General features: G+C 39.8%; 1 protein-coding gene across 2 annotated transcripts in view; it reads left to right on the top strand.

The window, feature by feature from the left end:
* The window catches only part of RPE65 (retinoid isomerohydrolase RPE65), a 250,271-nt gene extending 229,711 nt beyond the window's left edge, over nucleotides 1–20,560 (top strand). For both annotated transcript variants that reach the window (XM_044085604.1, XM_044085605.1), the window contains exons 12-14: nucleotides 5,612–5,706; nucleotides 5,796–5,907; nucleotides 19,874–20,560. In XM_044085604.1, the coding sequence (XP_043941539.1) occupies nucleotides 5,612–5,706; nucleotides 5,796–5,907; nucleotides 19,874–20,025 (359 nt within the window). In that variant the 3' untranslated portion in view covers nucleotides 20,026–20,560. The remainder of the gene's footprint in view (nucleotides 1–5,611; nucleotides 5,707–5,795; nucleotides 5,908–19,873) is intronic.
* Nucleotides 20,561–24,655: the final 4,095 nt, after the last annotated feature.

Here is a 24,655-nt window from a genome sequence, read left to right as displayed (position 1 = left end):
GACCATGTGCCAGTTGTCTGCAAAAAGTGCTAGTTTCCCCCCCAAGGGGGCTGACAAAAAGAGTTTTGTTTGGCCAGCTGAGGTGCAAGTCATTGAGTTTGCCTTCTGGTGGGTTGAGACCTGTCTTCTCCTCCCTTCTGGGTTGGAGTGCCCCATTGGCATGGTTTATACTGGGTTTGTGGTTGTCCTCTGCCCCTTGGGCGCCTGTATTTACCCCTCTGAGGTCTGTCAGTGGCTGGAAAGGACCAATTTTTTGTTGGCCAGTTTCTGCTGAAGCGAGGGGGTTGTACCTGTAGGAAATCTTTGATTGTCTGCATTGATTTCGCCTTATCTTCCATTTTCTTTAAAACAACTTCTGCTTTAACTCCAAAAAGAACATCCCGCTGTAAGGGAGCATCCAGTAGTTTTGCTTTAACATTATCAGGCAGACTTTGTTCCTTTAACCAGGCATGCCTACGTATAACTGATCCATTGACAGCTGCTCTGCAGGAGGCCTCCAAAGAATCAAACCCACATTGTAAGGTATGTTTGCCCACCTGCTCGGTGGCGTGCAACAAATCCTGCACTTCTTTCAATTCAGATTGTTGAGGGAGGGAGGTTATCTTATGTTTTAACTGAGAGATTAGAAATTGCTGATACTTAAGCATATGAAATTGACAATTAAGTGCTCTCATAGCTAATGTGGCTGAGGTGTAAACCTTTTTCCCCCACCTGTCTAGTGTTCTTGAGTCCCTCTCAGAAGGTACTGGGTTTTTAGCCATGGAAGCCTTAGCCCCCTTGGGACCCTGGAAGATAGTCTCTGGGTCAGCTACTGGGCTTTTGCAAAGAAATTTGTAGGAATCAGGTACTCTGTAGTATCTGTCAGGCTTAGCCAGAGCAGGAGGTAGAGAGTCTGGGTTGAAACTGGATTCTAAATAGAAATCATCCACAATGTCCAAAACAGGTGGGATGGCTAGAGGTCTATGTTGGGGGAGGAAAAGAAACTCTCTGAGCCTTTTCTTGGAATCAGAATAATCCTGACCTTCCCAATGAAAATGTTCCCTCATAGTGTGTAAAGTTTCCCCAAAAGAGTAGTCTTCAGGAGGGGAAGCTGAGGGAATAGAGTCCTCAGCATCAGAATCTTCATAAAGAGAGTAGTAATAGTCTTGGTCCTCAGAGGAATTCGAAGAAATAGACAGTTGCTCAGAGGAAGCAGAATCTTCCTCTTGTCTAGGCCTTTTGTCAGGAGGAGGCTGTGAACCCCTGATAAGAGAAATCAAATCTTCAGCCATTTTGAGCATCTGTTTCTTAGGCATAGGGCCTTGAACAGGAGACTGAAGTGTAATCTTTTTAGATTTAGAAAGAGTCTTCGACTTAGAAAACGTTTTGACTGTGAGAGTCGTCGGTCTGAAAACGCCTTCAGAAACCGATGGCGTTTCAGAAGCACTGACGTCCTTAGAAGGTAAATCGTTGGAAGGGCCTGCGTCGGCCTAGTGCATTCCGTCAAAATATCTGCAGCGGTCTCAGGTTCCAGAACTGCGGTAGTCTGGGGCTGCGATGGAGCCTCACTGATAACCGGAGAACCGGAGACCGGATCAACCGAGGCCTCGGAATCGGGCTTAGGCCTGGGCTGGCGGTCCTTGTCCCTGCGTTTTTTGTGCACGCCGGTAGTCTGTAGCTCCGACGGCATGTTATAGTTAAATTTTTTACCAAAATAGTGTTGTGCGAAATCAAATCATCTTTTAATAGTACGCTTATTAAACCTAGCACAAAAACAACAAGAAGTGACGTCATGATCAGGGCCTAGGCAAGGTATGCAATAAGAATGAAAATCCTTATGGGGTATTTGCTTTCCACAAGAAATACAATTGTTAACTTTTTCTGATATCGGTCTGAGGCAAGAAAAGTTTCCCCAATGGGGTACTTAGCTTTATAGAAGACTTCGGTCTGAAATTCGAATTCGACAATCTCACGAGTCGGCCAACCGACACTTGCGAACTGCTTCTGCTTCGGGCACCACGTGGCAAGAAAGACTGAAGAAAATGGCGTCAGTTACAATAAATGTACCCCTGGTGCACTGATGTCAGGGATGAGGTGACAGCAACCGACGTCAGACCAAGACTTTGGAAATCCGGCCGACTGCGGGATCGCCTGATGACAGGATAACCCAAGTGTGATGACTGCAGCAGGGTAACACGATGAACATCTATACATTTCTTGGCATTAAGCTTGAGTCCATGGCTCTGGTGCCAGGCATCTGTTTCTGTAAGGCCTTTTTGTAGAATATCCACATCATCTGGGGATTCAATAATGGCTCCCAGTTTGCAGTCATCTGCAAACTTTGTTAGCCAGAGTCCCTTAGTGTTGGCCTGTACTTCAGAGAAGTAGATGCCAAACAAGAGTGGTCCCAGGACTGAATCCTGAGGTACTCCACTTGTCACTTGTCTGGAGCTGGATTTGGAGTCAGCTACTTTTACAGTCTGGGTTCTGTCAGTAAGCCAGTTGGCAACCCATCGAGTGGCGTAGGATCAGCTTAATAAGTTTATCTATGATTCCAGAGTGGGTGATGGTGTCGAAGGCCTTGGCGAGGTCCAGATAGGCTGTGTGGACCACCTTCCCTCGTCCACAGCTCTGGAGACTGACTCGAAGAAGTCAATCAGATTCAGAAGACAAGATCGGCCCTTCACAAACCCAAACTGGGTGGGGTCCAGTGTTTGAAGGTTGCCAATGTCTTTGTTTATACATTCCATGATAATGCGTTCCATGCCCTTGCAGATCAGGCTTGTCAGACTGATGGGACGGTAGTTCCCGGGATCCAAGGCGGATCCTCCCTTGTGGAACAGGATAACTGTAGCTGTGCGCCACTCAGTGGGCACGAAGCCTGAGGTGAGGCTATGATTAAAAATGACACTTAGGTGAGGTGCCAGTTCATTTTGTAGTTCATGTAGTACACAGCCTGGGATGTCATCTGGTCCCATGGATGCTGTATTCTTAGCTTTGAAGAGTGCGGTTTCTACCTGTGTGACCATGATTATCGGAATTTGGCAATCTTTTGGTATTGAGATGGGCCCTTTAGGGGGTGAAAGGGGGGGTGAAGTTGGCACTACATCGATCTGCCAGAATATTGGCAATATCCTTGAGATCAGTATATTTAATGCCATTCTGTTGTAGCTCAGAGTAGATCTGAGCATTGCCATTTAGATTCTTGACATAACTATAGAATGCCTTGTGGTTGTCTTTGGAATCTTTAGCAATTTTATTTTCGTAACTAGCTTTTGAGGATTTTATGAGAGATCTCAGCTTCTTACTGAGGCTGGCGAGGGAGTTTTTTGCATCCTGGGAATTTCCTCTTTTCTGCAACAGTTTCTTCCTTCTGTTGTATAGTTTGTTTATAGCAGGGGACCACCAGATTGGCTTCCTTTTTTGGAGAAGAGCATCTAGGTTCTATTTGGGATAGCACGATTCATGCACGAGTGGATGTGCTCATACAGTGCCTTAGTGTAGGATTCTGCAGTCGAACTTCCAGATCCCGTCTGCGTGGGTGTTGTGAAGTTTGTCACTTCTGACTTCAGTAGCATGAAGTTGGCTTTGGAGAAGTTTTTTTAAGGAGGTTTCCTTACTGGGGGTGGGGGTTGGATGTGGATGTCAAAGGTGATTTGCTTATGGTCAGACCTGACCAATGAGGGGGTGACCACTGGTGTGGTGCATCTATTTCCCATGTTGGTAATGACCAGGTCTAGGATATTCGCTCCCCTGGTGGGACAATGGATTAGTTGATCCAGGGCGTTTGAATTTATGAATTCCAAGAACCGTTGGGAAAAGGAGTTGGTACCTGAGTAGTTTTTCCAATTAATGGCAGGGTAGTTGAAATCACCCAGTATTAGGGTGTTTGGTTGTATCTTAATATTTTCCAGTATGTTTAGAAAGGTGTAGTGAGAATCTTGGGACATGGTGGGCGATCTGTAGCAAGCTACAATTTGGATTGCAGTCTTACCTAGTGTTAGTTGCACTTGGAGAATTTCAGATTCATTGTGTTGGGCAACTAGCCTGGGGGTGTGAATATCCTTGGTGAATATGGACACTCCTCCACCTTTAGTGTTTCAGTCTTGGTTTGGTGGCCGAAAAGTGTGGTAAAAATTGAAGCCTGGTATTGCAGGGGTGCTCTCTGGAACCTTGAACCAGGTCTCAGTTACTGCACAGATATCGATGTTCTCCATTTTTAGGAGTGCCTTGAGAGAGTGCATTTTGAGGTTTAGACTTCTAGCATTGAGTAGCATTACCTTCAGATTTTGCATGCTTGTATCTGTTACGGTGGTGGTTTTATCCTTTGAACCTTGCTTAAAAAGGCACTATAAGGGTGGCAAGGGCTTTAGCCAGTAACCTGAATCCCAGGGGTGACAGGTGCAGACCATCTCTGGCAAAGCATCGTGGTTTGTCGATCATGTCTTCCCAGGCAGACAAATACTGGATCCCCTTTGAATGACACCAGAAGCTTAGCCAATAGTTGAAGTCAATCATTTTGTCCTTATACTGTGGTATCATTCTGGGCGAAGGCAGGATGCTACTCAGGGCTAGGGTCATACCTGCCTGGGTCACATGATCCAAGAGCTCTTCTATGTCTCTCTTCATGTAGTCCAGGGAGGTACGTCTCAAGTCATTCACTCCAGCATGGACAATGACAGAGTCATATTTGTACTTGTTGTGGAGTGACTTGAGTGCATGCATTATGTGGCTGATCCTGGCACCTGACAGGCAACTGACTGTAATTTTCTCCTTGTTCAGCCTGGTGAGTGGGACATCAGTGTGCCTGACTACAGAGTCACCTATGACTAAAGTGTTGGGTAGATTGTCTTGCCTTAGGGGCTGTTGTTGAGTGGCACACTGGTGTTGTGGGCTATGTGTCACTTTGGTTGTGGCTGGTGTTTGTTTGCGTTTCTGCTTCAGAGGTCTTTGTTGTTTGGGCAGGTTAATGTTAAGGGCCTCCGCATATGTGGGTACACATTTACACTTTGGTGTTCTGATGAATAGGCACATCTGCTGAGAAAGACCTTCAAACTACTGGGACCTATGTGGCGATTAATATAAATAAATAAATGAACAAGTAAATAATAAATATAAGCCCTGGCTGTGTGGTGTAGCAGCGTATAGCCCTGACTATGACCCACATGACCCAAATATGAATACCAGCTTGGGCATAAAAAAGTTAGGGTAGGGAGGAGGAGGTTGAGCTGCTGCTGCTGGTTGCTCACCTATCAAGGGGGCGGGGGGACATAGCTCTGACTTGCCATTTGGGTGACACTTAGAGGGTGCATTGGGTGTTACACTCATGGAGAATTGGTCTGCTTAGAAGACACTGACATATGCAAGAGTAGAAGTTGGGGAAGTCAGAATGCAGAAGCATAATTCCTGCAGCAGGCAGCACTCACTGGAGATCAAAGGAACAGCTACAGGGAAGGGTTTGCCATGTAGATTTTCCATATATGGATTCATTCCCAATTTCCCATCAAGAAGCATGAATCTGAAGAAATGTCTTAATTGTATACACTTTAAGTGCAAATCCGTGTCAGGAATTTGAAAGCATTTTACTTAAAGTAATTAACCTTCTTCAGCACAGGTTTCTTTTTTTTTCCAGCCTTTGAGTTTCCTCAAATCAACTACAAGAAATGCAACGGAAAAGATTATACATATGTGTATGGACTTGGACTGAACCATTTTGTTCCAGATCGGGTAAATTAAAACAATGAATATAAAATACACCAGTATTTAATTAATTTTACCATTCTCAGGAATTAATATTATTTCTGTGGTCTGCATAGATCTGTAAACTAAACGTGAAAACTAAAGAAACCTGGGTTTGGCAAGAACCAGAAACCTATCCTTCAGAAGCCATCTTTGTAGCACACCCAAATGCAACTGAAGAGGATGATGGTAAATAACTTCAGCATCCCTATTTTTTTTTTTTTTTGTTAGGCTACTAGCTGTGGTATAAATCAGCTGTTTAACATGCAGTTTCTACTTAAAGTGTATTCCTTACTTTCTGAAGTATCTAATTTCCTTTCTAGTTATACTCCTCATGTTCAAGTTACAAGTAGTTTTGTAAAAAATAATACTGTGTGTTGCTTGTTTTTTTGTAGTTTCACTGTTTACTCAGTTTTTCTCTATAACCTCACCTAAAATCAGTGTCATAATAAAATTATTGGGCAATGACTTACATACATATGCAAAATATTCTGGGTAAGAAATAGAAAACTACATTTTTTAGAAGAACAGCTTTTTAATTACAATGTGGTTCCACTGCTACAACATCAAACATGTTAATTGGCAGTGTAATGTGTTCCACCCATAAGCTCTAGTTAACAGCTTGATTTTCTAGGTAGTAAGAAATGCGTACAGATAATATAACAGTCTACATGCTTATATAGGTAGTGAAGCATTGTGGGTTCAGCCTTTAATGATGTTATGGCAGGAGTTTTCACATCAAAGAAAAGTTCAGGGGACAGGTTTATCAACAAAATAAAATGCAAAAATAACACACTTTATGCATCAAGAACTGTGTGATTTAGCAAGGTATATGATAAGGCGGTTATTCCCATTTCAAGGGTCTGTTACACTTGCTTGAAAAAGTGCCCAATACATTTTAAATATAACAAGAATAATCCCCAATGATGAAGTATCACCTTAAGAAGTCATTTGCTGCTTTTAAACCAGCTCTGTGGTGCAGAGTGTTAGAGCCTTGACTGCAACTAAGATGACTGTGGTTCCATTTAGCAGCTACGGTGCTGGAAAAGCTGGGGAGCACTGATGCATTTGTGCCAGTTCTTCTGCCTAGGGAGATGGATTTGGTGATTCTCAAGCTGTTGGCTTTAATGCACCAGTGATACGCTGTGGCCAGCCCTGACAGCTAGGCCATGACTGTGGGACGGGCATAGGCATAATCACATGGCACATATAGAATGTCCACATACCTGCTTGGAAAGTGTTGGTAGCCCCCAAAGTGATGGGGTGCCTGCATCACCATGAAGGAGGAGTTAAGGACGTAAGATAAAAATCACCTCATGGTTGCTTTGTTGAAGACTTGCCATGGGGCCACTCTCACTCAGCTCTGGAACAAATGGGTTCTTTACCAGGAGACAAACAAATGGGCACCAGAGCTTGCACTCTGTTAGGGAACAAATGGGCAACCATGACAGTGGCTTGATTTTTGGCAGTCATAGGGGCAACAAAAGCATATAAGAAAGTATTTTATCCTTGGTGTGTAAATAAAATGCAGCCAGTTTTTACCACAACTCAAGTGTAATAAGTACATTTACGGTAGTTGTGAAATGTTTTGCGGAAAAGGTGTACTATAAACATACATTATTTTGTTACCATGGACACCTTCTAAAATGAAAAGAACAGGGTTCAAAGCCATTTATATTATACAGACTGATGGGTAAACTGAACATTTCATCTTACGGCTCAGCCTTTGCTTCACCACTAGATTTCAGTATAATACTATCACCAGAACAAAGAATCCAGTGGTCAGTCTCAAAATCCTCCCTCCTTCCACTTGTGAACAAGACTCCAAGATACTTAAACTCTATTCACAAAGTTACATAACTCTGAACCTCTTAGTGTAAGAAATCTGGACAAAGCTTAAAATAATTGGGAGACAAAGGCCCAAAAATAGAAATGGAATCGAAACAGCAAAACATCGACTGCCATTTCAATCAACCTCCAAAATACCGAAGTACACTTTACATGAATGGCCAGATCAGAAGAGTTTTTTCCTAGGGAAAAAAATCGGTTGTCCGTCGCTATAAATTTGACCTTTTCCCTACTGTAGTGCAATCTTGGAGTTGGTATATTTAGTTAGGGGGGTGGGGCATAGCCCCCCACATTGGGGGTGTGGGTGGCCAAGCCCCCCACTTTGCAGTGTTTGAAGTGGTGTGTTGTGTCTGGTTGGCCTACCAATGTTTGACCCTAGGGAAAAAACTTGGTGATCTGGCTGTTCGTGTAACTTGTAGTTTGGCATTTTGGGGTCGACGAAATGGGGGTCGATTTTTTGCCATTTTGATTTCGTAATATAGACACCAGACTTTAAATAATGCTCTTATATACTTACAAAATTGCTAGAATATCAGGATTTGTGTTAGCATGAGTTTTCTGAAGGATACAGAGTCTGAAACTCAAATATATGTCATTATTGACTTCAGTCCTCAGTGATTTATCAGAAACCTGCAAATTTTATGAGGAACAAACCAGAACAAATCTCGACATTCTACAAAAATTTGGACTGTTGAGAGGTATGCAGAGCTAGCTGCTTAACTGCCGAAGATAATCCCTTCTTTTCCATAAGATACCAATGACCTCTAATTTGGAAGTGATGATTTTCATCCCAGCCACTTTACTACTCAAAGTTAATAGAACAGCATGAACTTCAAACATCATGGATCTCACAATCACATCCTCCAAATTACAAACAGGAGGAGGAGAGACGAAGTATACCCTTGGTGGATGACTACATCTATCTTGAATGCTCATAGATTCATAGGTTCATAGGAAATTACTTGGCTATTGGTCTGAGACTATTTCAAGCCCTATTCAAAATTTCCCTCTATCCTCAAGGAGGGTAAGACAAGATAGACTGGGAGAGAATTTGGTTTACCTTGAAGATGAAAATGGTGCTCCTCTCCTTGACATAGTGGATGCTTGTTCCAGAGGTCAGGGGTATGTTAGGATATTAATCTATCACTCTAACATGTCTTATTTATTTTATAATGAAGGTGTTGTTTCTTTAACCAAGTATGTGATTAGTACTGTGAAGGAACAGGAGATCAAACGGGGGGGGGGGTCTTTCATGACATGAAAGAGCTAGACACAGATCTCCATAGAGGAGTCTGCAAGAGACTGAGTACAGACAAAGGGCTGCCTATCTCTCCTGACAATTTAGGCCACTGATTATTGACTTAATGCTGAAAATGTGGATAGCTATCGTTCCTCAATCACAATGACTGAATGGTACACAGTAGATGCTCTGGAACCTCATACTGGAGTTCACAGTTATATGCCTTTTCTAAATCTGCAAAACTCCTGTAAAGAGTATTGGCATATATGTGCAGAAATGTTTAGGTGTGAACTATGGAGAAATTAACAGTCTTGCTTCTTTGAAGTATGTTTTAGAAACTGTACTACAGTATGATAGATAATGGGAGCTATCCCTGCATCTGCAAATTTCTAAGAAAGCCACATTTCTATATCAGTGTTCTAGAAAAGTTCATGTGTAATATTTTGTTGGAGAGATGTGATTCAGAAATCATCCTAAACTACTGTCAAGAAAAATTACATTTATAAGTCTCTGACAGTTTGGTGCAGAGGTTTATGTGCTGCTAAATGCAGACCCTGCAGCATTTCATTCAATCTCCATTTGCCTGCTCTATGACTCTAAGCAAGTCACTTAACAGTAGACAGTGCTACCACTCCTGGGTCAGCCCTGAATAGGGACTACATGTCCAATGAACTTTACTGGTTAGCACATTTTTTGTTCATGCTGTCCCACACATGCACTTACAATGCTTTTATGTTATATTATACATGCATAAGGTGAGAGCAGAAGGAAACCATTTGATTATCAGTACACAGATTTGGGTGCATGTAATATTCATTTTATTTATATACTATTTGTCCACAGGGTAAGTGGACTGATCTGTTGACCCTTTTCAGCCGTGACCTGAGCTCAAAGAGCAGAAAATACATCACTATCTTTCAATCCACAATGTTATATACAAAGTAGATACATAATAGTAAGATTGAATGCAGATATGGTAAGACTAAAAGATCTAGTCAGAGTGCATTGGGAAAATAGAAATATATGCAAAATGCAAGCAAAGATAAACAAACAATACAATGCAATCATACATGTAATAGATAAACTCCTATATGCATGGAAAATACATGAGTAAAATTTTTAAATGTATTCTGTTATTCATGATAAATTATTGTCTACAACAATTGTCATGGTAACAGTTACAGGTAGATTTAGAAGAGATGCTTTTTAAGTGCATCTTTGAAGCTTTTAATTGTGTCTTGATTTTTGATATCTGTAGGCAGGTGGTTCCAGGTAGCAGGTTGCAGTCTAGATAAGGCTGTTGCACCTACAGCATTTTAAATGTAGGGCGTACTAGACAGAAATTGTTGCTCTGTGGACTTCTGAGTCCGTAAAGGTTGTCTTATAAAGGTAGTTTCACTCTTAAAGGGGGCCAATGACTGTGTGTTTTACTGCCTTGTAATTTACAGTACTTAGAAGTGTCCCTATGAGGCACTGAAAGACATATAGCAAAATGCAGTGGTGTATCTGGAGGTCTGCAAATAGAATGAATCTGCAGATTTTATTATCAGCAGTCTACAGTCTGAGTATTGTGGCCTCAATGCATAATGAGGAAAAGAAGGCCATATTCAAGTTTGGGTATTAAAATATTTTAGCAAAGGCCCTGTGAGAAGTGGGTGAAAGAAGGTGGCTGATCATGTAGGCCATATTCAAGTTTGGGTATTAAAATATTTTAGCAATGGCCCTGTGAGAAGTGGGTGAAAGAAGGTGGCTGATCATGTAACATAGATTTAATTGAGTGAGGACTTTACTACTTTTAACATCTGTGTGTGGGATAAAGGAAAGGGTAGGGTTAAATATTAGGCCGGGGTACCTCTGTTCAGTGACATTAGGTATTATGTTCCCATTACCTTCTGATAAGAGAATAGGAGAAATTGTGAGTAATATCTTCGCTGGCACAAAGACCATGACATTGTTTTTGGGGGGTTAATCAGTAGTTTGTTAGTAGTGGACCAGGTGATTAACTGAGTAAAATATTCCTGCAACTTGGTTTGCAATTCAGATTAGCTAGAATTGGATTGCAGGAGCAGCATCTCCATAAATTATTGAATTAAGATTTGGTAATTCTAGAGGGAGTCAGAAAGATCATTAACAAAGAGAGAAGAGAACCTAGTACAGACTCTTGCAGTACACCTATATTAAGATTTCCAGCAGTAGAGGACGTGACATTACTATGGACTTGGAAGGTACTGTCTTACAGGTAGCTGCAAAACCAGCAAAGAGCATCTCCAAAGATGAGTCTTTTGAATTTGTTGAGAAGGTTATGGCTGACTGTTTCAAAAGTTCAACAAAGATTACCGCAGTAACATGCCCCTCATTGAGGTTTCAATAAATGGTATCAGTGGTCATTATCTGGGCAGTAAAGGCACTGACGGCATTGTGAAAGTCATGCTGTGCATCACATAGGCTATAGCTGTTAATAGTTAAGTAGTTGCTTGTACAGACGTTTTTCAAATATTTTGGTAGTAGGGCAGAAGGTGGAAATGGGTCTATAATCCTTCAGCCCATTAGGAGAAATGACTTTAGTCAGAGGGATTATAACTGTGTGCTTGAATCTTGTTAGGACAATGCCTGAGGTGAGAGAGAGGTTAAAGGTATGAATAATGGGTTTAGCAATTATTTTCAGCTGCAAGCCTTAGGAAGGTGGGATGAAGACTGCCAGCTTTAAATCCTCAACTGTTGAGTTTGAGAAGAAATGACTTGGTCTGTTTTACTGAAATTTCAGAGAAGTAAAACATTTCTGCATAAGAACAGCAAAAAGGTAATCCACTGTGGATAGGTCTGTAGAATAACAAAACCAGAAATCCAAAAATACTTCTCAAGATCAACCACGACAGCAAGCAGAAGTAAAAAAACACAGTTTTATTTAACCTTTTAAATAAAACTGTGTTTTTTTACTTCTGTTTGCTGTCATGGTTGGTCTTGAGAAGTATTTTTGGATTTCTGCGTAAGAGGCTAGAGGGTATAGATCAGGAGATGAAGGTTCTTATTCTTCGTTTTTGTGGGGTAGTAAATTGTTGGACAGGTTTTAATTATATCAGTTATGATGGAATGCAAAAATTGATTATAATTATTAGCAAAAGTTGAGGAATTTCATGTTATTGGAACATTTCTGGAAGCTGAAGAGTTATGTTGTTTAATATCCCTGTTAAGCATTTTACTTCTTTCCAAAATTGATTGGGTGTAGACCAGTTTGCACCCTGTTTCTGTCTAATGTACAAGGTTTTTGCAATATTTGTTGAAATTCTTGCTTCTGTCCTTAAACACAGAAAAGGTTAGGATAGTCCAAAGTACATTTTACATCCAGTTATTTGAACAATTTCTCATTTGGGTGGCCGCGGTGGTGCAGCGGTTAGCGTTGCCGCCTCACAGCAAGAGGTTCTCTGGTTCACTCCTTTGCTGGGGTACCTTCTGTGTGAAGTCTGCATGTCCTCCCTGTGGTCACGTGGGTTTCCTCCGGGTGCTCCGGTTTCCTCCCACATCCCAAAGACATGCTATAGGTGGATTGAACACTCTAAATTGGCCCTAGGCATGAGTGTGTGCATGTGTGGGGCTGGCAACTCGACACCGTAAAACTCCACTGCCAATCATGAGCGGACAGGTGATCATAGGTTCATGGGTTGGTACTAGGCTATTGGCCCTAGGGCCTATACAAGCCTAGCCATAACAATTACCTGGCTATTTCTTCCCGCACTATTTACTTCCCTGGACCCCTGTCTAGCAGGGCGACTGACATGATCCCCGGGGTGAATTTCCTTTCTCCCATCCACTCATCAAGGTTCCTTTTGAAGAAGGCCAAAGATGCACTCTGCTTGACATGTATGGGCAGTCTATTCCAGAGTCTGGGGAAACTCTGGGTCAGGAACCTATCCCTCCAGCATGTGGCTGTGGCAACCCCTAACTGGGAAAAGCCAAAAGAAGAAGAAGAATTTTAACAATTTCTCATTCACAGTATTGCACTCAACACCTGCATTTAGCTTCAACTAAGCCTTCTAACTATTTATGACATTGTCTCAGTCCAATATTTTTTTCTTTTTACAACTTTCAGAACTCAGAGGACTTAATGTCTGCCCACCTTGCAGTTATGTTGTACTAACCAGAAGTTTGTTACGACTCTGAACTTGTCTTGCTCTTAGATTTTCCTAGGCTCATTGTAACATTTATTTACTTTTATCACTATGAAATACTGCATTACTTATCTTTGCAAAATAATTCAATGATCCAGATTTCTGACAAACATTATTGGCTGTGGGGGAAGATCTGCCTTCATAGCTATAACCACATCTCAAGCACTGCTGTCTTTCTTTGAATTTTGTATGTGCTATAAGACTGCCCAGTGCTTCTAGACAGTTTACCATCCAGCTGAGCATGTTATGTTGTATTTCACTTGCATTCTGTTTAGTTTCAACTGTCTTGACATTACTATGCAGCACTATCTTCCACACTCTTACTTCAGTGGCTAATCACCTTATAAGCAAGCTTGCAATTTCATTCAGTACATGTATCAGTAACCTTTTCCAACATTAAACTACTGTCAAATAAATATGTTCTTATTTTGTTAATAGCCTGTGACCTTGAAATTTGCCAAATCCACAGTCCTTTATTCCATACTTCATCAACTTCAGTCCCCCTCATACTACTATAGTGTTTCAGCTGGGGTCTGACTTTTTATAAAAAAACAAATGCCTTAAATCTGCAAAGTTCTGCATAGGCACACATTATTGCTTAAACCTGTCATTAATTATTGCTAGATGTGCTTTTTTTCTTAATCTGGCAATTGAAAAGTGCTATAAATTCTTATGGCTACATCTCCTATTATATGTAAAAGTTGCAGCTTCTGCCTCAGCAGCTTTATGATTTAATCCAGCTGGGTGCAGCATCAAATAATTTAAACTGCAGTACCTTCAATTTTCTGATAGATTGACTTGTAAATTAAGTTTAGTTGGTGGGCTTAAAACTGTACATACATAAATCTTATGAGATCAATGTACTGTACTTATATTTTTGTATTTCATCTAGATCACAATTATTTTACCTTTATTTCCATTACACAAGACACATAGCAAGTGTATTTGACTGACAGTTTAACTCAAAGAGTTAAGGCTAAACTTACAAAGTTTATGGCAAGTCATTTAACCAGACAGTGCTCACAATTCACCACTGAAACAAGGGATGCATGTCCACTGGGCTTACCCAGCCACTGAAAATCCAATTAACTTACCTGGTTAAGAAAAAATAAAGAAGCTTTTCTTCTACCCTTCCATATCATGATCTATGATTTAATTTTATACTGGTTATTTAACATTTGTTCTGAACTGGCCAATTCCTCACTGAGCTACACATTATGTTTCTTTGATTTCCACTGCACAACTCTACATCATACTGCTCCCAGTTTTCTGTAGAGATTAAGCTATCTTCTTTCTTAAAAATGCAAATGGCCATTTTAATTTCAGTCAGAAGCATCATTTTATACTTCTGGTACAACCTAAATGTGACATAGTAAAATACTTAAAGTAAAAACTAGACACACACACTAGTTAAATTAAAGGTTTACTTCAGTAAAGTCTGTCAGACCACCACCAAGGGGGCCAGTTTGCTCATGCATAAATATGCATTACTGACTTGGACTTCCTTACCTGTCTAGCTGTTCCCTCTTGACCTTGGTGCTGCATACACTTCTTCCTAGCCTCTTCCTTCCTCACTTTCCCACAGTCTGTATCCATTCGCCTTTGTGCAGTGAACTGCAGTGTCTAATTCATAGCAGCTTCCTTACTCTGCTGACTGCAAGCACTGGCAGGGGCAACATACATCCAAGTTCATGGTATCCACTTCCACTCCTTTGCCCTCTTTCCTGCTTCCTCCACAGTCTTTGTCTCCAGGTCAATAGTCTCAAGAAAGTCTGATCTTCTTTCCTCACTACATTTCCTGCCTTTTCCTCTGTCCTGCCCAGGGTAGTCTTGACACTGTCTTCACTGTGACCAGACCTGCTGTGTTTTGCAGCCCCTAAAGTTTTGAAACAATTAGTAGCAGAATTATATCAGTACCTTGTCTACACCCCAAATGCTAACTCTCTTTTCCTGCTTAGCCTCCCATGCCTCCAGCACTTGATATCTTACTGTCATCCTTCCCTGTATTCCTTTGTGCTTCTTCCTAGAAAACTACTAACCAACACTATTACCTTACTCTTCTATTCTCTTGATTCAACCCATCGTCCTCCACCTCTCTCCTCTTTCTTTGGCCTTCTTGCACTCTCTGGATACTCCTGTGTTCCTGTCTCAACTTGCTTCTAGATCTGTACCTCATCTCTTTCAATCTTTCTCATCTTCTTCATATTAACCTCTTCCATCCCACCCCGTGCACCATTTCCTTCCTTATTCACTCCCTGCCTGTAATGCACCTGAGTAGCCTTTACTACTGGATCACTTATCTGCCCTTGCCCACTACGGTCAGAAATTCAGTTATCATCCTTACTCTTTTCCTGTTCCCTATTATTATCTATCTCCCTCTGCTTACATTCCTAGAAGTCCAACCCTTTGACTTCCTCTAGTAATGGCTACCTGTGTCCATATACCCCATCTGCTTGACAATCCAAATTACTCGGTGATCTTCCCTCTTTCTCTCATGCCACCACCTCCTAGTGTTGTCATCCATACCATCCACTTGAATTATTGCATTTCTTATTCCAGGTACTTTTCTCCTACAGCCTGCACAGCACAACCGTATCCACAAAGCTCTGTTCCACACCAACAGCCCCCATCTGGGGCACCTTGCCTACGTGTTTCCCTCCTCCCATCTCCAACATCTGTTATCTGTATTTAAATTGGCACTGAAAATTAACGGCAAAACCACATCTTGTGGTGTTTGGGGGAGGTTGCAAATAGCCTATTATCTGTCTATGCCTTGTTAATTACCTCACTGGCAATTTTCTGTCTAACCTGCACAAGAAAGTCATAGATTCATAGGCTAGCAGCCTCTGTGGGCCATTTTAAGCCTAACCAATTTCTGCTTGTAGACTGGTTGTTGTGCCTGGCTGTGATGTTACTGGCCTATAGAATTAATGTGTGGAAAGAAATAGCTGTTGACAGGTAACTTTCCTCTACAGAAAACTACAACATCGTTGCCTTACTGTCCTCAGTTTGCTTAGATCAGTACTCACCCCTATATATCTTGTTTTAAGACACATAACAGCTTATGATTTCAACCTAATCAACCCATTTCTAGAGGATGTGGTCTTAGGCATTTGCAAGCAAATTTTTAAATCTGAAAACAGGCTTTTTGTGGCTTCTGGCTTTCTTTACCTTTGTGCTACCTTGTTGTCTGCTTCCCTTTCTCCCTTCTGCATATGGATGACCTTCTCTCTGCTGTTGTCTGCTCAGATTCATCCCAATATTCTGAGCTGATTAACCTGGACAAAAAAATACTTCTAAGACTTTCAGGAAATTCCATTCTTATGTGGTGACTACTCCAAGAACAGTATCTTAAAGCAATGTGAACTTGACATGAACACCTCCCAAAGTATCCTTTTGTGTATACAAGCATTATAATCAGCTTAACCACAAAGCATTCTACAGCTATGTCAAGAATCTAAATGGGAACACACAGATCTGCTCTGAGTTACAGCATAATGGCACTAAATATACAGAACCAACTGATATTGCCAACATCCTAGCAGATAGGTTCAGTGCTAACTTTACCCCCCTTCACCCCCTAGAGGGCCCATCTCTATACCGGAAGAATACAAAGTTCCTATAATCACGGCTGCACAGGTAAAAAACACACTCTCCAAAGCCAAGAACACAGCATCCGTGGGACCTGACAATATCCCAGGCTGCATTCTACACGAACTACAGAATGAACTGGCACCCTACCTAAGTACCATGTTCAATCATAGCCTCACCTCAGGCTTTGTACCCACTGAATGGCGCACCACGACAGTTATCCCACTCCACAAAGGGGGAGCCACGATAGACCCAGGGAACTACCGTGCCATTAGCCTGACGAGCCTGGTCTGCAAGGCCATGGAACGTATCATCATGGAACTCATAAACAAAGACATTGGTAATCTCCAAACTCTGGACCCTACTCAGTTTGGATTTGTAAAAGGCAGATCATGTCTTCTAAACCTGATTGACTTCTTTGAAGCAGTCACCAAAGCCATAGATGATGGTAAAATGGTTCACACAGCTTATCTAGATCTCGCCAAGGCTTTCGACACCATCCCCCACTCTGGAATTATAGATAAGCTCACTAAACTAGGTATAAATCCCTATGTCATAAGATGGGTCGCCAACTGGCTCACGGACAGAACCCACACTGTGAAAGTAGCAGATTCCAAATCCGACATCAGACCAGTGACAAGTGGAGTACCACAGGGTTCAGTCCTGGGTCCTCTCCTGTTTGGTATCTACTTCTCTGAAGTGCAGGCCAACACAGAAGGCCTTTGGCTAACAAAGTTTGTAGATGACTGCAAACTAGGAGCCATAATCGAAACTCCTAACGATGTGGACAAACTACAAAAGGGCCTCACTGAGACAGATACCTGGTGTCAAAGCCATGGCCTGAAGCTCAATGCCAAAAAGTGTATTGTCATCCCCTTTGGTAAAAACTCTGTACCCATGAACTACCACATAGCTGGTAGTCTACTTAATGCCAAAAATGTGATGAGACCTTGGGACACAGGTGGACAGTAGTCTCTCCTTTGATAATCACATTGCCACAGTGGTCAGAAAATCCTTCTACGTGGCTCATCTCATCACAAAAGGATTCTCATCCAGAAAAAAAAGAGGTCATTGTTCCCCTCTACTCATCACTCATTAGACCCATTATAGAGTACAACGCTCCTTTTGGTATGTATCTCACAAAACATCTACAAAAACTGGAACGACCACAGAAATACCTCACAAAGAGGATTACTGGCCTCAAACAGATGCCCTATGCAGACCGTCTCAAAAAACTACAGCTTTACTCCATCGCATATCGCCTACTCAGGGGCAATCTCTGCCTAACATACAAAGTTATGTCAAACCCAGAGCTGTTGGACATGCTCCACTTAAAGAAATCCCAATCCCTCCGAGCTACATACTCCAGCTAGATCAGATACATACTCAGAGGTGATCAGGTGATCTCTACCTAACAGCTCTTCAAACAAACCCCAGAGCTGTTGGACATGCTCCACTTAAAGAAATCACAATGCCTCTGAGTTACACGCTCTAGGGACCTTAACCTTGTCACCACAATAAACAGAACATGCTGGAGACTTCCCATACTCAGGAACAGACTACCTATCTATGTCAAACAGAGCTCCTCATTAGCACTCTTCAAGAAAAATCTTGATGATTGGATGGGAAATGGGAAATTCACCCCGGGGATCACTTCTGTGGCTCTGCTCGACAGGGGCATAGGAAAATAATTTTCTTGGGTGGCGAAAGCCAGGGTACATTTTTTGGCTAGGCTTGTATGGGCCCTAGGGCCGATAGCCTAGTACCTACCTATGAACCTATGAACTGTTCAAAGTATCTTAATCTATGATATTGTATAAACAATAATACAAGCTTGTAAGATGGAACAAGGAAATATTTCACATTTTGACATGGTTCATATCTATAGGCTATTCAAATTGTACTTTCAAAATATGCTGGCATGTTACTTACTTTAATGACAATATATGCTGATGTACAAAGCTGAATGTGCTAATCAGACACTACATAATCACCGCATTTGCTCATGTTCAGTCTTCACACTTTCACCGAATTATACATCACCCATTTAGCATGTACAGTGATGTGTGACCAATTATTTATTTATAACTTTAATAATGATCAGTCCTGACCATCCCCTAATGTAGTAGTTAGTCCCACCCACTCATTTCCTCTCTGCACCTTTTCCTTGCTTTGAAGTCATGAACTGCCCCTGGACTTGTGGTGAATTTTAATGTAGTAGTTAGTCCCACCCACTCATTTCCTCTCTGCACCTTTTCCTTGCTTTGAAGTCACCAGTTGCACCTGGACTTATGGTGCATTTTAAACAGCTGGTCATAAAGTGAGGCTAGCAGCTACCAGTGTTCCATGGTCACAGCAAAAAAATATATGCATATCTGGAAAAGGGATTAAAAATAAGCTGGATAGGAGTTCATGGGGGATTGCAATTAGAGGCTACTTCACCACAGCCCCATAAAATGGCATTGGTAATAATTTGGAATCATTAACCATCACATTGTTTTAACCACTTTACTGCTGCTGTGCCACTGGAAGTTTGGCATGAGTTCCAGAATTTAACATAACTGTGAGCTCGTCTCCTATTATTGAGAAAGTTCATTTTCTAATTTTGCTCAAACTGCATCCCACTCTTTGTAAGTGATTAATTAGTCATTGATGTGTATCTGATGTGCTGAACTGTATCTGTACAGCTGAGCCTAAACTGAACCATCTGATAAAACAAACCTTCACGGCAGGACAACAGATATGGAAGCTGTTGCTCCAGAGACATTATTTCTCCAACAGAGTATTGCATTGCTTCCACATACTCATTAATAAGTGCAAAAGGAAAACAGAAACTGTGTTTCTTTTATGAATGCAAACAATTAGCTTTAAAGTTCGCAGACACTGCCATATAAGCAGTCTCTATGTTCCATAGCAAGAGTAAAACAAAAAATGTATATTTACAGCCTTTCCAGTATACTGTTGTAGGACTACTAATTGCATGAGCTATTACACCGATGAGGCTCAGTTAAATTTTAAAAGGAGAATGAATTACATGCATAACATTTATAAGAGTTGCTTTGCTGATTTTATGTTAATGCCAGTGATTGTGACTTGTCTCTAATACCTTTGTTTTTTATGCTGACCCATTATACAGTTACTTGACTGAAGTTGTATTTGTATGCTGTATTAACATGATTATGAGCTATGCTGTTGTTACAGTGTTTTAATTAGCAAATTTTCTTACAACTAGGAAGACAACCCACTGGACACAGAAAACTCAGTAGTAACACAAAAAATTAACATATTTTGTTTTTGGTGTGTTTATTAGGAATACTGCTTACTGTGGTTGTTAGTCCAGGAGAAGGACAGAAGCCTGCATTTCTCCTCATTCTCAATGCAAAGGACCTCACCGAAATTGCCAGGGCTGAGGTGGACACTAATATTCCAATCACCTTCCATGGGATGTACAAGAAAGATTAGCAGGCACTGGAAATGTCTAACACAACTGTGAAATATTACCCCCATGTGTCACACCTGAGCACATAAGCACACTGTAATTGCTGGATATGTCAAATAATATGTATGTTTTTTTTATACAAATATGGTTTATTTTCAAACATATATTTCACAAAAAAGTTTCTGCTGTTTAATATCTATCTGTCTACACACATATATATATATATATATATATATATATATATATATATATATATATATATAAATTCATGTGCTCAATTAAATAGGCAAAGATGCATGGACAATGACCTTGGTGAAAACCTAATTCCCTAAGAGCAAGATGGGATATTAGGATCAGCTGACCTCTGTTTTCCAATCAGTAATTGTGCAGTTTGGTAATGAAGCAAATTTCTAATTTCTCATTTTAAAATAATTAAATGCTGAAAATTTGTAATTACAGGAAGCAAATTAGATTATAGATTTTTAACATTTTACTGCACAGCATTCTTACATTTATGTTAGTCTGCAAATAAAAATGACTTGACATATAAAATAAAAATGACTTGAAGTTATATTAGCAGAATACATTTCAATGAGTTGCAATTCACTGTGATTGTGAATATGATACAATAGACATCAGAGAATGAATGAATGATTTAACAGCAGATACATGCACATGTGATGATGTTTAGATTTCATTAACTTATTCATATCAAGTAGTGTGTAGAGGTTCAAGCTTGTGATCACCTAGTTTCTGATTCACAATCAAACTTCAGAAGGTAAGGTAACCTCCGTCATCAGTGTCTACTAGAACATAGTTGTTGAACATTAACAGTGTGGTTGCACATGGTTAAGGTAAGGAAAAAAACTGAAAATTTTCATTCCCCTCATATGTTCAGCATTTTAAAACAATCAAGAAATGTATTTCTTAAAAAAACAAAGAAAAGAAATGCATATTCTGTCTGAGGTTTGTAATGTGTATAGGTAAATACTGTAGCAATCTTATTTGGCATACATATTAATTCTATTGCATAGAAAATTGCTTAGTATGTTAATTGCTACTGTTTTCCACACTTACACATACTCTGCATTTATGGTTGAGTTTCTAGAGGTGACATCACAGGCAGACTGTAGGCAATTGGCTTAATATATAATTAAGCCTGCAGTATCAATTTATGGTATAGCACTCATTATGAAAATGTGCATATTTTTAATATTTTTAGAACTAACTCATATGATTTTGCTGTGTGTGGCTTATTGTCACTGTCAGCCAGCAATGTATTGGTTACAAAGTAATGACCATTTATCAATCTGCAGTGTTTTTATATAAAGAGAACTGAAGCTGTAACTGTTCGTACTTACACATTATAAAATATGGTATATTATCATATAGTCTGGATTATTCAGCACCACATTTAACAGGGACAGTAGTATACAGTATGTACAGGAAGCTGACATCACTGCAGACAAATTTTACATTAGCTGACCTCTGTACAGTAGTTATAAAAATGGAATTTTTCCACACCAGCATCACCTCATAAACCAACAAAATAAAAACACACTCTGTGTTCCTTACGGTTCCCAACAGTTCACTCTGTATATCCGTTCAATTAAATCCACAACATGTATTATCAAAGGCCCATTCAAAAGTGAAGATTAAAAACACACTTTTATGAACAAAAAGTCATAAAATATATATACATATAGCACTTGGTGTTCCCAGGTGGTCTTCCATCCAAGTACTAACCAAGCCCAACCCTGCTTACCTTCCAGAAAAATTCCCTTTTCATATAATGTGACAGCTAATGTGAACTAGTGCTTGTTATAGATTTTGACACCTATAAAATACATATAACCCACAAAAAAACCTGCTGGGGTTGTGTCTGTGGGAAGTAATGTCATTGCAGAAGGTGGCCACGTGATTGTTCTTTGCTATAAAACTTCATGTGACATATGTAATAGTATCTGAAGTTTCAAACTACTGAGATGAAAGCACTTATTGGATGCATATATATTTTTATGACTTTTTTGCTCAAAGTGTGTTTTTAATAATATAAAAACTAAATAGAGACAAAAATGCCTATAATAGTAATACTTCCTATCCCCCCTCCACCCTCACAAGTTTGGGAGATGAAACAGTTCCCAAGTCATGATGTTAATGCTGTGAATAGAGTGGCTGACTGAATCGGGAATGATGCTTTTTTAGACCATGATCAAGGACAAGAAATGAGACACTTGGAGAGGCTGAGAAACAGATACCATAATGGAAAGAATAAGAGCAGCAACAAAAATTTTACAGGAGATCACAATCGGGAACATTTTCCCCCCAGCAAGGGTGTTGGGGGGGGGGGGATGAGTGTAGTACCACTTGACCATCTGGGGAATTTTTTGTTGCCTTCCTGTGACATTTGCTATAATACACTAAATGACTTTAAAGTGTATAATTATTCTTCTACAGTTATTGATGCAGTTACTTGTGACATTTTTGCAAAAGGAATGACTTTTGTCCCTGAGAAGAAGCCTGATATATCTCAGATTTGAATTGACTTGAAAGAGTTTGTCAGAAAATTGAATTTAAATATATTGTTTCATGGTACAGGACTGTCTATTTCTAGCACTTACAATCCCCCACCCATCCTACCATTCATTTATTTGAGCATATTTGTGAGGTAGATATTTGCAACATATAGAAGTGTAAAAATTTTCACTGCAATAATTTAAGTGAAGAAAGCAGAAAATTGAATGTGTTGAAAAATAACAAAGGGGCGAGATTTATAAAACCTGATAAGGGAGGGGGGTATGGTAGTCATGAACAAAGATGACTATAGTAAGAAGATGTTGAAAATTCTTAATACTGACACACTTAAGTATCATTTAATGAGATTAATGAGGCATACAGAAAAATTAAGAGAAATTTATATGACTTATTTATTGAAGGTTGTATCACAATTCAGTTTAATTTTTAGAATGTTCTCTACCTTGTAACCCCAACCATTTTTGGGGTCCCAAAGTTACATAAGGATTTGCAACAACCCCCAATGTGCCCCACAGTGGATACCAGGGGTTCAATAACATATTCTATAGCTAAATATTTAGACATACAATTGAAAGAGCTGGTCAGGAAAGAAACAATTATTTGTAAAGACTCTTGAGCTTTTCTTGATATGATTAATGGTAATGTCTTAAGTAAGAGTTTTATTTTTCTAACCACTGATGTTAAAGATTTATATTCCGTTATTCCCCATGAAACTGGAGTTGAATGGTTTTGCTATTTTTTAATAAATAAAGGGGTCACACAAGAAAGAGTCAATGTATATGAGCAACTATTAGAGATGGTGCTTTTTTAACAATTTTATATTGTTTGTAAAGGAATACTTCTTGCAAAGACAAGGTGTAGCAATGGGAGCCCCTTGTGGGGGCTTATATGCTAATATTGTCATGTTATAGTGGGAGACATTTTTATTTGAATCCCCCTATTTTACCTACTGTAGATTTTATACTCATTTCCTGGAAAATGTTTTTATTTTATGGACAGGGAACAGTGAGGAGATTCCCCAGTGTTTAAGTTATTTGAAGGAAACCATATCTTTTTTTAAGGTTTATACATACAGCTAATAATATGGAAATAGCATACTTGGATGTATGTCTGAAAAAAGATTGTCAGCAGAAAAGATTTGTCTCTGAAATTTTTAGAAAAGAGACGTACTCTAATGGGTTTTTGTACTTCTCTTGTGCCCAGCCCCCATAACAGAAAAAGGGCATAATAAAAGGCCAATTAGTGTGTGCTGCACGAATGGTGAGTATGTCCGAGTACTTTTTTAGATGAATGTGACTGTTTAAAGGGGATGTTTTTGGGAAAGGGTTATCCCCTGAAGGAAGTCAATGATGTAATGATGGAAGTAATAAATAAGAGAGAAAAGGGAAATTGTAAGGCTACTTTATGGGACGATAATATAAGTAATGAAGGGGATGTAGCAGAAAAGAGCATGATAGAGAAATGTTTGGGAGAGGAAATCATAAAATATTAGGTACAGAACACTTACCTAACCCCTCCCCATTGGTAAAAATTACAAGAGTTCATTTATTACTACTTTTGGGCCTAAACGCTATGATATAAAAAGTATACGCCTTATTTTTCTTCCTGACCCCTTACTGAGCTCCTACCTGACACCTTCTAGCGTTGAGAGTTGAATCTTAAGGTATGCCTTCTATTATTTTAACTTCAGTATTTAGTTTTTATTTTTTTGTAGAACTTGACTTACAAGTATTTAAATGTTATTGCTATTCTCTCTTGTACCTTGTATAATTCTATGAAGAATAATTTTTTATTGTTAAAAATCACTGTGATTTTATCTGTACTGGAGCTTTTCTCCCCGGGCCTCTGCTGTAAACGGATATATGTCCAGTTAGACTAGCCCGGTCAACAAATGTAAAATAAATGTAAAATAAATAAAAATAAATAAATAAATACTGTGTAAAAATTGGGACATATTAATGCATGATAAGGAAATAAGAGAATGAATAGGGGGGAAAACATCCATAATATATGGAAAAGGACAAAACCTTAAGAATATATTTGAAACAAAACCAAAAAGAGATATTCAGGGAATGGTGAAAAAATGTGATTCCTGTTCTCATTGCAAATTTATTTTGG

Source organism: Protopterus annectens, chromosome 10.part0, assembly GCF_019279795.1.
Source record: "Protopterus annectens isolate FY-2018-M chromosome 10.part0, PAN1.0, whole genome shotgun sequence".
Taxonomy (NCBI): domain Eukaryota; kingdom Metazoa; phylum Chordata; order Ceratodontiformes; family Protopteridae; genus Protopterus; species Protopterus annectens.
The sequence above is the reverse complement of the archived record's forward strand: the minus strand, read 5'-3'. Positions and strand labels throughout refer to the sequence as shown.